Below are 14,517 nucleotides of genomic sequence, written 5' to 3' on the forward strand. Positions count from 1 at the left end.
CTAAGAAAGCCATGCTGTCTCACACAGTACACACCCATCAAACCAACCTAACGGGAAAGATTCCTGAAGTGTGCACCAGGGTAGCTTCCTAACACCAACCGGCACTGATGTAGACTCTGCCACGCTAGAAAAGGGTGGTTATCTCCAGCAGGGGAGCCTGAATCTCCAACTGAGCCCTGTAACCCCGAGATGCTCTGTAAGACCCAAGTTGTCTTCCATAACTGGAAGCACGTTATGAGTGCCAGGCAGTTTTACTAGGCGCCTGATAGGCCTCATCCCACTACCCGAAAGAAAAGAAGGCCACTTAGGATTAAGCATGTATTTATTTTAGTTCAGTTAAAACAAACATACATTGTTTCATTGAAACCGGTGTAGCACTCTTTGCCAACAAGCCACGGCCGCCTGTTGGCCTCTAACAGTACAGGGGGACATGTACATTATATACACAACCAAGGTTCTCCCATCTTCCCTCGTGGTCACATTTGATGATGTTGATAGCATGTTGTAGCTACTGCATTTTGAAAATTTAGACCTCATTTAAAATTTAAATGAGATTTAACTTAAACTGATGTCCAATTAGCTTATTGCAAATGCAATTTAAACAAGTTATTTTCAATTTCAGTATTTATACACAGTGTCAATTTTTAATATTGTATTCTCTGTACAAGTACTCTGGAGACTTATATATAGTGTAAATTCATCAAAATGCAGTTAAGAAACTTATGGGAATATATACATTTGAACCCAAGACCCAGTTCCAACAGTATATACAATCTATTTACAAATACATATGGACAATGTATGTACAGTTTATCATAAATATTGAAAAATAGGTTAGCTTTAATGGATTAATGCTGCTCTATAAATAACAGTACAGTTATAACTGAAATGTCCATGGAAGACTGCAATGTAAAAACGAGGTGTCAGGACAGTGGTTTTAATACTGAAGACTGCTCGTGAACGGGAATTCAGTTTAGGATCCTCAAGGCAGGTCAAACAGCCTCAAGCGTTGGAATTTGGCCTAAAAATTCATTTTGAACCTTATTTTGTGCTCCCTCACAAAAAGGTTTGGAAAGTCCACACGAATTGGCTGTGAACAGGATTTTCTCCTCCACTTCTTCCTGGTTGCCATGGCACCTTCTCTCGGATGCTTGTTTCTCAGCATCCCTGGCAGGTCTTATCAGCAACTCTTTCCAGGACTTCAGGCGGAAATGCTAATTCTTGAACTACAGGTGAGGTTCTGGATTTGAGAAATGAAAGCAGCGTGGTAGAGTGTCTTCCCACTGCCTCTGCTCCTAGACGGTCCCCAGAGGTTTCACAAAACGGACCATTGGTCTTACCCAATGTAGCACGCCCAGACGTCTTCCAGTCTGCCAGGGTCTTGAAGAGCAGACATATCTTGGCTAGGAAGTTAGCCACATATACAATACAAGACTGTGTAACAAAAAACCATGTGCACCACATTTCTGGCCCTTGCCTCAAACTAAAAATACTCAGTTCAAGAGATAATCTCAAGAGCCAGATGGCCAATTGATGATTCCACTTGCTTCCCTTAACCACTTAATGGAATTATGTATATTAGATCTTAGACATTATGCCTGATGAGCAAAGTACCACATTAATAATATATTCACCATACACCGTTAACATACAATAAATGTGCTCTTAAAGCCAAGCTTGAAAGTAATGTTCTCACTTTTAACTGGAATTGAAATGGAAAGGTAAGCATGCAGTCGGACCGGGAACTCGAGCACAACCAGGTTGTACTAGTTCCTCTTAACTAATCATTTGTTCGATGTAAACAAACAATTCTGCATTGTACAAGAATGAGATGACAGTCCAGCACGAGTTTTTAAGAGGCTTACTGCACGGGAAACCCAGTGGTCTTTCTGCCGAGAACTCGCAGTGTGCTGGCCGCGGCGCAGCCTGTGGGTCAGACCTCTACTGTGGTCACAGCAGGAACACAGATGAGCACGTGTTGTCAAGTAAACCACGCTTCCAGGAGACGGAGCACTGGGAAGTTGCACTTCCCATTGGAGAGTTCTGGCCTCTTCTGCCATTGGATGCTCATCTCCACTTCTGGAAGCCATGTTTTAAAGGGCTGGCCCAAAAGCACGACCCAGAGCTGACAATACAACTCTGGACCCAGACGCAACTGAATAAACCCTGTTTTACCCAATTGCACTAACTATTTGGTACCTCAAAATCAGTTATTTCATTTCCAACAGAAATATCTGCACTGTTTCCCAGCCTCGTAGGTTGAAGACATAAACATTTTAGTTTTAATGAACCAGTTACCTGGAGGCAGAGGGTGATGAACAGAGTTCACCTGATTTGGTGCAGCAGTTAGTTACCAAGTATCCTTTAAATGAAATCTGAATGAACAAAACAAAACTATGCTAATTCATGGTACAACTTTTCTTAACATTTTCCCGAAAATGATTTTGGGTAAAAAAGTATTTGGCTTATAATGCCTACAAAAAAGGCAAATAATTTCATAATACTAATATTCATTTTTAAATATCAATGAAATTGTTTTTTACGGAGTTTATTGACAACTGGTTCTGGATAAAGTTCAAAAAATGCAACTTCTTCAAAGTAAAATAGTGCTTCTGAGGTCTTTTAAAGTATTTTTTTTTTGGTACAAAAAATAAGTGTTTTTTCTCAATGCTTATTTCAATACTTTGCTGTAAATTAAGTGTTTTTCACATCGAATGGTTCCATTAGGCACATTCAAGTAAAATCACAAAATATCCAAGTTAAACAATGACAGAGCCAAGCATGTGGCTTGATAAAAAGTTAAAAGTTCGTCCATTCTCTGGAATGGAATAAATAATCACTTCCCTTAACCCAAGACTCGTGGTTTTGCTGTTAAGATCCATTCCCTAACACACAGATAAGTTTCTTTAAAAAAAAAACAAACAAAAACAAAATACAAAAAATAAAAAAAACCCAAAAGAACAACAACAACAAAAAAAACCGAAACAAAAAGAAAAGTTCCACTTATTCTGCATCCAGAAGAACCAGCGAGGAATCTGCACTTCAAAAGGAAGTGATCCGAAAGCGTCGGGTGCCATCTCTGAGCAAGCCGAGTGTTGACTCAGCGCGGGCGGGCGGCAGATGGACCATCGAGTTTGAGTGGTGCCATTAGTGGCCACCTGTGGAGGCGTTGTGTACCCAATCCAGGACGATCAAGGCTATGCTTCCGATCATCACCACTATGCCACTGAGGAGAAACAGCAGGGCCTGCAAGAAGCGGAGAGAACTCGGTCAGCGCGGGAGGTGCCATCACGTCCCCCCCCAGTTTTTACCTGACTAAATCCTAACGGCTCTAAGTGATCAAATGGTTACTTGTGGCCTAGGAGGCCTATATTGTTGAAGCCTTTTGAACTTCTGTGATTTTTCATTTTTTTCCTCAAGCAAAAAGCTTTTCTGCTGAAACCGAGTTGGACTGGTTTTTTTTGGATGTGCGGTTTTGGTTTTTTGAAGCAAATATTAAGTCACAGAATCAAGCCTAAATCTGAGTGTTGGAGGGAACACGGACGGACATTTTCTTCAGTGCAGCTATAATTCCTTGCCCATGTCCCTGTAATTAACTCATAGATTTAAGGAGTTGGACTGTAATGAGTCTTTTTCTGTCCCGCCAGCTGCCAAATAACGCAAAGACTTATTAATTATGAAAGCTTGACCCATAGCTTAGGCTTGTTCCTGACTAGCTCTTGTAACTTAAACCATTTATATTAATTTATGTTCTACCCCATGGTGTTACCTCTCTCCCATCTTGCACCTCCTGTTTCCTCTCCTCTTCCTTTCTCTCCCCGGAAATCCCGCCTATACCTCTTGCCTAGCTATTGGTTGTTCAGCTTTTTATTACACCAACCACAGCAATACACCTTCACAGGGTGTCCAGACACCCCACATTAGACCTTAGCTTGCAGGTGCCGCCCGTGCTCAATAGTTTGTCTCCCCAAGAAAAGTTCACCCCCATCTACTCCCAACCTCATTCTTCAGACCAGAATAGAAGAGCAGCGGGCATCAGGGTTGGTAGTCCTCCATCCCTAAGTACCCCGCTAGGATGCTGGGGTGTGCTTAGCGTGGTCTCCCCTTCGAAACAAGATGCAACCCAACCCATCCATAGCGAACCTATTCGGACGGAGAAGGCACCCACAGCTCTACTCAGGAACGAGACTGACTGGTCTCACTAAACAGACCTCACCTTCCTGTAGTCTACAGCTGATGTGCACACTGGCACCCATCATCCGGGGCACGAATAATTATGCCAATACTTTACACTGCGCTTCAGTAACTTCCTGCGATTATGTTAACTGCTGCACAGCTAACTCGGACCTCCGCTTCCCATCTCTTCCGCTAAGCACTTCCAGACTCTAACTTCCGGAGAGAGATTACTGAAAGTACCCGTCGGCTTTACAGTCCTTCTCACTCACCCCAATCTTCTGCACGGATCGCATCGACTCTTTCTTCACCAACTTGATGTAGAAGGCAGACGGAAGGATGAAGATCAGCATGGCCGCTGCCGACGCACCTGGAAAAAAAAACAAGATATTGCTCCTTTGAGAACCCGGATCTGTTTCTCAAGCCTTCATATTCCAGGCACGTGAATCGAAAACTTACCAATGAAACCGAAGATGTCCCTGATGGTAGGGACAAAGATGACCAGCAAATTGGTGAAGGCCAGGATAGACACAGTGATGACGCTGTGACGCCACCAACTGAACTCTTTCGCGGCACACAGTAAGTGTGTCACAGAACTCCGGATCTGGGGGGGGGGGGGGAGGGAAGGTACCATTTTTATTATTTAACAATCCACCAAGTTTAATTAATGCAAAGACTTCACAAGTATTTGGCAATGTACCAATGACAGTTTTTCTAGAGAACTGATACTCCCTCCCATTTTCTGCCCCATGATCACCTGGAATCCACACTGTCTATTATTCACCCCTGCCAACCCATCCCCAGTGTGGCATTACCGTGAGTTCCCTTCCTTACACCTCCACGCCCGGACCCATGCTAGCTGCTGCAGGAGCGGGTGGTTACCTACCGGGAAAATAACCACTGGTACAGTGAGGGTGACAGCCATCAACACAGCCAGACGCACAACAAGGAGAAGGATGTCAGTCCCCACGACTGAAGAGTAGGTATGAAGCAGTTCCGACTCGACCTGTCCTGTGGGAGACAGGGACCAGGGAAAGCTCTCAGCGTGGTTTCCTCTGGGGATCGAGGAGCAAAGCTACCTTACAGTGAAATCTGCACTGAAATTATCAGCTAGTCACAAAATGACTGTAAACTAAGCGGCTAATAAGATTAATCTGGAATTATGGTTAATGCAATTAAAGTAACATTGGAGGAAAAATTTTCTAAATACCGCGATTTAGCCACATGACCTCCAGTAAGAACAGGGGCTAAGCGCCTAAATCCCACTCTGGCTTGTGTGTGTGTGTGTGTGTGTGTGTGTGTGTGTGTGTGTGTGTTGTGTTGTGTTAGTTACAGCTAAAGGTAGGAGCAGAGACAGTGTGAGCGCAACAGAGACAAGGCCATCACAGAAAGACCACCAAATGGCTCCCGCATGCTTCTGAATCTGGACCCCAGGAGATACCGATTAAGCCAGACTGGAACTCTTTACAGTAAAACTAGACACACGATAATAATACCAGTTTCATTCCAACACATTCACCTCTCTTTTTCTTAAGTGAGGCATCACTTACCGTAAAATGTCAGGTATCCAAAGAGAGCAGCAAGCAGATACATGAGGAACATGGCGAAGAAAGAAATCTTGGACACATTCATCATCCTCCTCCGGCTGCGGCTGCACAAGGGAGGGAGAGCAGAGCGTGGTGGTCAATGGCGTGAGCACGTGACAACCTACCGTCTCAGGACGTGCCCCACCAACGCAGTCAGATCAAGTACTTACCCTTTCAGCTCTTCGTAGATGGGAAGCACGGCAGGATGGCAGACGAAAGAGAAGGTCAGGATTGGCACGGCGTACACCGTCTGAAAAAGACGACCCACCCTTGTCAGTTCCCAGCTAGGCTTCAGGGGTTCAAAACCAAAGCCCACAGTCAGTTCACTTCAGTGTAACTCCCGTTCTTCGGTTCTGTTGACCAGGTGCGACCAATAACTGACATCTGAGACGCACGCCACTTTGACGTCATGGGCTTATTTCACTTGTATTCCTCGTCTAAGGGGGAGAACCCGACACTACCGTCTACTTCTTTTCTTTTTCCTAAAAGGCATCTATTACGGAGCCTCCATGTATCTCAAGAGATATTGTAAAATTCCAAATGGGCGGTTTCTTCTTATATCCTTCCCTCCCTGAAAATTTCCTCCCAGGACACAGGACTGCAACTAGTTACCTGGGAGTTGAAGATGAAATACCGCGGCCTGCAGCAGTCGGCGACAGTGGCGTTAGATGTCACGTTGGATGCCAGGAGAGCCAGGGCCGCCTGTGCTGATGTGCCGTTCACCGTTTCATTGACCATCATAGCCGCCACCGGGCAAGGAATCTGAAACTTCTTGCAAATCACCTGAAATGTATTTTGCGTTTGTTAAGCGGAGTAGTTTTGACAAGAGCTTTAAAAGGGTGTTTTTCTACCCGAAAAACCATCACCTACCACAATCAGAAAGAACATCATACACAGCAAAGAGAGGCCACTGGTATACCCCAAGTACCCTGGAGAGGAAGGAGAGAGAGGCTTTGGGTTAATCAAACGGTTGGAGAACAGAGCGCAAGACGCTAGCTAACTAGGGCCACCAACGGGGTGTTATGGCCAGCAGGGGGCTCCACGGCTGCATTTTAAAAGGGTCTTGCCCCACTGCCATTCCCAAAGTAGGTGCTGAGAGCCTTCGTCTAGCCTTCAGTCATTTCTGGTAGACCAACTGCTAAGTCCCCAGTGAGAGGGTCCCTCCAACACCCTTTAGAAACTCCTTGCTTGCCAGGCAGGCGGTGGCGGCGCACGCCTTTAATCCCAGCACTTGGGAGGCAGAGGCAGGCGGACCCCCAAGTTCGAGGTCAGCCTGGGCTACAGAGGGAGTTCCAGGACAGTCTCCAAAGCTACACAGAGAAAGCGTGTCTTAAAAAACAAAAACAAAACAGAAAACCCAGAATGCGTTTGCGTTTGGCTCACCTAGATTCCTCAGCAGCGACAATGGAAGGATGAGCACCAGAGACACCAGCAGGACCAGGTAGTCACCATTCAGATACCACAATCTGAGTAAGAGGAAAACCAAAAATCAACCCCGCGTCTGACTCGGAAATCCGACACACCGCACGTGAAAAGGACGGTTTGGGGGGAAGAAAAGAGCACCCCTTGTTGGAGACAGGGCTGACTCTGTAACCATGCTTCGTGAGCAGTCAGGGTAGAGGTGGGGAATGGAAACCCTGGCTTCTGCAGCGCTCTGTGCTCTGGGCAGACTGCCAGCTCATTCATAACACGAAACGCGCCTTAGAAGAGCTTGATACCAACGTTAGTTAGGGAACAAGGCTGCTCTGTGCAGCCAGTGGGCTTATCTCTCGGTGCTCTGAGAAACACTGGACACCCACGTTCCCGTCCTCGCTTGTAATGTCTACCACTGGAAAGGGAAGACTCCTCAGACATTTGTGAGCAAGTCTATCCGTGAAGCATTTCAGTTAAGCTTCCACTTAGGTTAAGATGCACAGGCAACCACTCTCCTCCCCCAAATTTAGACTGCACCAACCCCCCCGACTCAACCAGAACTTATTTCAGGTTATCATACAGTAACACCTTGACCCACCTTGATGCCAGAAAAAATAGTCAAAAGGTTATTTCTGAAACGGTATGTTCCCTAAGTCCTAGGACTGTTTTGTTTTTTTCTCTTTGTAACCAAGGCCTATTCGGGCTGGGTATGGTAGTGGCATGCACTTCCATGTTCCATCCCAGAGGCAGGGGTGGGCGGAACTCTTTGAGGTCGAGACCAGCTGGAACGGAACAGGGAGACCCTCTCAAAACTAAAGCCATTCCTTTGTATAAAAGCTCCATCTTCCAAGTTCTAACTCTCCATGGGTTCCACTGCACTCACGGCAGTTATAAGGACCCCACAGGAAGACAGTGCTGAAAGATCAGCGTGTTCAACTAAGACTCTAAGGGCACAGTGGAGATCCACACTTCTCGGCTCTGAGGCTGCAACGCTGTGCAAGCTGGGAACAAATGAGCCTCGGCTGTTTATATTCGGCCCTGCTCCTCCCTGGGATGAGCACTGCTGGGAAACTTAACATTCTACAGCACAGCTGGACAGCTGCTGGTTTTCTTAACTATTTTAAGCATGACTGGGTTTTTTTTTTTGGGGGGGGGGGTAAAAAACGAAACCTGTCTTAACCAGCTCTTTATCCAGCAGCTATAATAAACGTTCAGTATCAACAGAGATGAATTCAAGCACTATCAAGGTTCCGCAGCCAGGTCTGCCTATTTGCCGTTCCAAGTTAAGAGCAACTTGCTACAAAACTCCTCATCAGTTTGTGGGGCACTACTCGCCAGAAGTATTGACAAGAATACTTCTGGAAAATTTATTGATGAACTGTTATCCAACTTTGACCAAAAAGAAAAAGGTATCTGCCATTTTTTCCATGGAGTAACCTTACTGAGCACCTACCCATTCGTATCTTCAATGTTCATTAACGCCTTGATCACCAAAGGTAACTCATATTTCACTATGAAGAGGTAGCTGGACATAGCTAGAGGAAAACAAAATTAAACCATTACAAGTGCAAAACGCGGCCTGTGACACTCGAGCCACGTGTCACCACCTTGTGCTGCTACCAGAGGAAGCCTACCCCACGCGCCCTTTCCAGACGTACCTCCAATGTTCTGCATGGTGATCGACCCAGAGGCTGCCAGCTTCCCAGCCAGTCCGAACGCCTTGTGGCCTAACTGTTCGTATAATAAAGATCCTGCATCGAAGAAGAGAGGAATCACACGCTCTGGAAGCTCTGCCCCGTCCCAGATCAGGACAGGCAGAAATTACGGGGGTGGGAGGGTAGGGGGTGGAGTGGGGGGAGATCAAGAATGCTACTGTACCTCCTTCATTGGCAGTCTTCAAGAGGAGATGAACAGAGTACAAGGAAAATATCGACACAAATGTCAAGAGAATTCTGAGAAAAGGAAAAGGCACGTAGTTAATAACAAGCAGGGCTAGCCATTTGAAAACACCTCCCGTCTAGAGCAGCGCTGGCAGTGCCCCTCCTCCTCACTCTTGCCTGACACTAACTCACAGGCCTCAGGTGAGCCTCACAGTATTGAAAGCAACGTCCGTTCTGTGCCAACCACAGGAGACTGCGAAGCCCCCAGTCTCGGGGAGGAGAACCTTGTATTCTGGCTCCGGTACCGTAATTATCTACACGCCTGCCATGGGTTTCCAATGGTTTCATTCTAAACTTGCCATTTAAACCTGGTCCACAAGGCTTTTTATGCCACTCAATACGTGGGTCCGGAGAGGCCAAGACCCCATGGACCAGATAGAGAAAAACGAGACAGGTGGAACTAACATGTCGTCACACTATAAAAAAATGTACTAACCAATCAGGGAGGTGACAGCCGTGGAGACACAAATCGCTACACACACCCCTAGTGAAAAATCCTGAGCACTAGAGTGAGTTATCAGCTCCACCCTCCTTCCACTTGGATTGGAAAGCTAAAGGACTAATGGGCTCTAACTGCACTGTTTTCCTCGAGGGTAGAGGTTTCTCAGTCAAGTTCCACTTTCCTTCTACGAAGGCAAACAAGGCAGCGATTAAAACAGAAGGAAAAAAAAAAAAACCCCAGCAGATATGCAAATGAAATAGCCACATGAATGTTGACCTTGTATGGGCAAACTGTACACTCTGTAAGGTGCCGGCTAAAGAAAACAGAAGAAAAAAAAAGCCATCAGCACACAAAGTACGGGCTGTGACTTCCATCCTAAGGTCAGACCGTCAGGACACCCGGTTCCCGAGGTGACACTATGCACTTGACTTCTTGGAAAAAAGTCGATTTAAAAAAAAAAAAATTTAAAACAAATTAGGTACTATGTCTTCCACGGAGACGACAATGGATTCCATGCCCTTCGAGGTCACTTTCCACCTCAAGATTTAACTCTCCTTAAGAGGTCAACTAGCCATCTCAGAATGTGGCTTTAACACCTTTACATATAATTTACCTTTACATATGATGTAAGTAAAAACTCATATAATGAATAAAAACTCACACAATCTTGGTATCATTTAGCCATTTATTAAAATGGTTAATCAGACACATAGTAAGCTATGAATTCCAAAAGTTCAAGGGTAACACGGTTAAGTTTTCCTTTCAGTTATGAAACAAGTTACCAATAACCACATTGGTAGCATTTTAAAGGCTGTTTTCCAGTTTTCATGGCAAGAGCTAGGAAGGGTTTCAGACACTTAACTTTCGATTCCAGCCATTTAGAGTCCCATCAAAAAACTGAAATCTCAGGATGTGCTGTATCTAAAGTTCCTGAGGCTTCATTTCGGCAAGAAATGCCCCCCAAATCCTCACCCTGATGTTTCCAGTACCCAAAGCCAGGCTTAACATTAGTGTGGAATTTCACAAAGCTGTGCTTTCTGCTCATGAACTTTTTATCATGCTGGAAAAAGTAACTTAAGTAGAAGGTAGCCATCAGCTAACCAAAACATAACTGTCATGAAGGGGGGGTGTTTCTCATTTGTGTGTGTGTGATTAATTTGGCATCAGTAGGGCTTCTACAGAAACTGTGTCAGCCACACATCCACAGGCAGTCTGAAACTACACTCAGTGAAATCTACACACTTGGACCTGTACATGCTTTTGTCCTTGGAAATAACTTTTCTGGCTATCTGTTCTCACGTCTGATGGCGCTGGGAATCACACCCAGGAATCGTGTATGCTAGGCAGGCACTCTACCACTGACTGGTACTTTTAGCCCATTTCTCTTCAGTCACATTCCCTAAGGGCCAGTTACCCCAAAATGAGTAAGAACCATCTTCCAACCTCTAAACATGAATTCTGGAAAGCAGAGGATCAACTCATTAACTTTTTAAAAAATGAGTAGGCTCTTATTTAGGCATCATACAGATCTGGAAAAACATCATTTAAAAAAAGAAAAAGTCAATTTGCTTTTTAGCATCCAGAAAATTATGACTCACTTGTCCTAACACCAATATGTTCTGGGCTAGGTAAATATCACCACACCTTTATCCAGAACTTTCTTTTCCTTATGTTTGTAAGGGCCAGAGGTTTTGGGGGAGACTGTCCACCTGAGAAACCCACTTGGAACTTCACTTACTGTAATGTTGGCTTCTGTTTTCAACCAAACGTTAGTTACTCTAGACTCCACGGTTCTTTTACTGACCCTCACCTGTCTGTTTTAAGCGCTACCTTCTTTTCTCTCTAACTTGCTTTCTTGATGTCGTACAGTATGTAGTAAAACAGTTTCGGATTTCTTAGATCAACTATGTGAACTGCAAATTCTGTTTTCCGGAGCCAAAATATGTTTATCGTATTAACTGCCCTGCATGGCAGACTCGCTACTTACACATACTTACATAAAAAGAGCAATTCCAGTATTAGCCATGGCATAAGAAAGCCCAAGGATTCCACTGCCCACAATCGCATTGCTCAGATTAAATACTGACATTCCAAAGGAAGTAGTACCTGGATGCTACATAGAGGGAAAAGGATAACCAAACATATAACAATAATTAAAAGGAGAAAACCAGCTTCGGGCAAGTTAGATTTGAAATCTAAAAGTAACACTATTCTTTTACTCCATAAAGCCAGGCACAGAATAGTATTTGCAACTTACAAAGTCTGTTTCATACTTCTTCTTCCCCAAATTTGATTCAAGTAAAAAGTTCTGGTTTTCAGGATCCACGTCCACATAATGGCTGCAAAAATTAAAAAAAAAAAAAAAAAAAAATTAAAAAAGGCCCTTGTAACCCCGACTGAGGGATCCGCAAAATCATGCTTTAATGCACAAGAAGTCAAACAGCCCTTTAGTTCTGCTATGACACCTTTTAGTTAATGCATAAGGCGTCATCACCCCGGCTAGGTCTTCCCCGAGATACCGTCGGTCATACAGTTAACAACAGGGTAATTTAGAAGGCTACTCTCTCCTGGGGCTAATGTGAGCAGGAAGCTGGGGCCCCAGGCTAGCCTCCCGGTTCCCCGGGTGTGAGCGTCTGCCTGCAACCCACGAGCCATTGCTCCAGCTCCCGAGGCGACCATGTGTGCAAAGCCGGGTTGCTTGCTTATTTATTTATTTATATTTACGGATTGCAAAGCGCACCTTTTCAGCGCAGCCTGCTTGGTGGGGTAGGAGTAGTTGAAGTCACTGTTGGAGCTGTAGCTGCTGCTGTCCTCATCCGGGGAGATGTTGAACCTTCCCATCTCGGTCTTCTTCATCGCGGCTCCGGGAGGAAAAAGTGTGCTCGGCGGACGCGCGGCGGCGGCTGGCTGGCTGGCTGGTTGGCTTCCTTTTGTCCTTGGCGGCGCACGGGCTGGCCCTCGAGGCGGCCTCGCCTGCGAAGGTAGAAGGCGGCGCGTCAGGACTGCGGCGCCCGCCCCCGACCACGTGACGCCGCCGGGCGGCGCAGCGCGGCTGATTCATCCCCCGCCAGGCGAGTGGAAAAGTACCAGGCGCGCGAGGGGCGGGGGCGCGGCGAGGGGCGGAAAAGTACCGACGGCGGGGCCCGCGAGAACAAAGATGCGCCCGCCGCGGCGCCCCTCCAGCCGGCCGCGGCGCCCAGCCCGGCCCGTCCCCCGTCCCCCCCGCATCCCCGGGCCGAGCTTGTTGACCGGCGCACGCCGAGCCCTCCAAGCCGCCGCGGAGACCCGGCCCCCGGCCCCTCCTCCGCCCCGGGGAGGAACTGATGCAATACCGAGGGGCGATTGTCAAAGCCCTCGCGGCTCGCCTTTCCCCAATCCAACCCCATGCCCGGGCTTCACGTTCGCCGAGTCCCCAAGATCCGGGGTTGGAAGGGGGTGCTCGCTGCAGCCCAGCGACCGCGCGCGCGGCTCGCCCTCCCCTTAACGGGAAAGGTTGCGGCCGGCTGCCCGCCCGCCCGCTCGCACACCCCGGCTCCCGCCGCCACCACCACCACCGCCACCGCCGCCCCTCCCCCGCCTCACCTCGGTGCTCTTCCCTCCGAGCTGGCCCACCTCACGGCAGCGTCACCCCCGCTGGCGGTCTCGGTCACACCGCGATCGTATTTAAAAACAAAAAAAAAAAAACCACGAGACGAAAAAATAAAAATAAAAGAAATAACAGCGACAGATGCGCTCAAGATTTCCCCCCCGCCCCGCAATCCAACAGGCAGAGAGGGCTGGTTTTAATGAAAAGGATGATGATAGCTTTGGATCTCTGTTGTCTTTGTTTTCTTTTTTTGTTTTGTTTTTAAAATTTTCTTTTAAGAGTGGGGAATGGCGGCCGCGATCCTCTCCGGCGGAGACCGAGAGCAGACGGTGCGGGCGGGCGGGCGGCGGCGGCGGCGTGGCGCGGTGTGGAGCGGGGCTCGCGAGCGCTGAGTTATAGCGGCGGAGGCCGCCGCGTCAGTGGGCGGGGCCGGGCCGGCGGGCGCTCGCTCGTCTTTGTGTATCAACACCACCACCTGGGGCTCCGCCTCCGGCCCGCGTCCCTCTCCCGCCCTCCCGCCCGGCTGCCCCGCACCCCGGACTCCGGGGTTTGGGGGGGTGGGGGTGGGAGAGAGACGAGGGAGGCCCTTCGCACCCCTCCTCCCCGCGCGCGCGGCTCCCGCTGCACCGCTGCACCGCTGCAGCCCCGTGGGTGGCCGCCACCCACCCAACCCACCCACCCACCCTCGGTTTGCTTTGCCGTCTGGAGCCTGCTCCCCTAAAGATTCCCTCCCATCCCAGGCACCCAACACGGCGTTTTTGGGGGGACACATCCGGCATGGGTGTCCTCCCCTCCACCACCACCCCACCCCGCAAAGAATAAAAAAAAACCCTTTTCCAGCCCGTGACTTTAAGATGTGCGTGAAGGGTTTTCTCCTGCACAACTTGAGCCCCGCGCTGCCTCGCTACCCTGGGGGGGTCGGCTTGTGCTCTCGATCTTTCCACCTAGATCTGCTTTCACTCCCCCCGAACTAGCCTCTGAGGACCAGGGCGAGCGGCTCGCCCGTTCGTTCCGTTTCGGGATAGACTTTTGGGTATGCACGTGCGACAGCGTTCCTGGGGAGGTTTCCCTTGGAACAGAAAGCCAGACCCCACTTAAAAGGGGATCGGGGATCGGGGCTGGGGGACCCAGCTCTCCCGAGGCCGCCTAGGGGCGTCCCGTTCCCCGGGTGGCTGACACTTTCTCTCTTGCCACCCACCCCACCCCACCCCAAGCTGGGAGCTGTGTGCTGTTAGCCACCTCCCCGGGCTTCCACCCAGCGCGCCCTGGTTGGAATGCAGGCCTGGAGCTTTCTCTCCAGCCCGGATCTGTCGGGGTGCTGTGGTCTGGCGGGGGGTGGGGTGGGGGGTGGGGGGGGTGGTTCGGGCGGCTCAGGGG

At 48.3% G+C, this 14,517-nt stretch overlaps 1 protein-coding gene across 2 annotated transcripts; it reads right to left on the reverse strand.

Annotated features, from left to right (window-relative positions):
* Positions 1 to 304: 304 nt before the first annotated feature.
* Positions 305 to 13,654, reverse strand: Slc38a2 (solute carrier family 38 member 2). 2 transcript variants are annotated; one of them, XM_006974335.4, is made up of 16 exons: positions 13,137 to 13,654; positions 12,295 to 12,527; positions 11,812 to 11,893; positions 11,552 to 11,667; positions 9,051 to 9,124; positions 8,831 to 8,923; positions 8,626 to 8,707; positions 7,143 to 7,225; positions 6,630 to 6,688; positions 6,372 to 6,542; positions 5,930 to 6,009; positions 5,724 to 5,824; positions 5,060 to 5,184; positions 4,633 to 4,777; positions 4,446 to 4,543; positions 305 to 3,246 (listed from the first exon to the last, which is right to left on the reverse strand). In XM_006974335.4, exons 2-16 carry the CDS (start codon positions 12,408 to 12,410, stop codon positions 3,148 to 3,150), a joined length of 1,524 nt encoding a protein of 507 aa, XP_006974397.1. In that variant the 5' UTR covers positions 12,411 to 12,527; positions 13,137 to 13,654; the 3' UTR covers positions 305 to 3,147. The 2 variants fall into 2 exon arrangements, with proteins under 2 accessions (XP_006974397.1, XP_076412792.1); XM_076556677.1 differs by lacking the exon at positions 11,552 to 11,667.
* Positions 13,655 to 14,517: the final 863 nt, after the last annotated feature.

The sequence above is a fragment of the Peromyscus maniculatus genome, chromosome 20, assembly GCF_049852395.1.
Source record: "Peromyscus maniculatus bairdii isolate BWxNUB_F1_BW_parent chromosome 20, HU_Pman_BW_mat_3.1, whole genome shotgun sequence".
In the NCBI taxonomy this organism is placed as follows: Eukaryota; Metazoa; Chordata; class Mammalia; order Rodentia; family Cricetidae; genus Peromyscus; species Peromyscus maniculatus.

Coding starts and splice junctions, on each gene's coding strand:
- Slc38a2 (XM_006974335.4), bottom strand. CDS start 12,410: ATGAAGAAGACCGAGATGGGAAGGTTCAACATCTCCCCGGATGAGGAC. Junction 8,924..9,050: donor GAAGACTGCCAATGAAGGAG/GTACAGTAGCAT, acceptor TCTTCGATGCAG/GATCTTTATTATACGAACAG. Junction 6,010..6,371: donor ATTTCATCTTCAACTCCCAG/GTAACTAGTTGC, acceptor CGTCTTTTTCAG/ACGGTGTACGCCGTGCCAAT.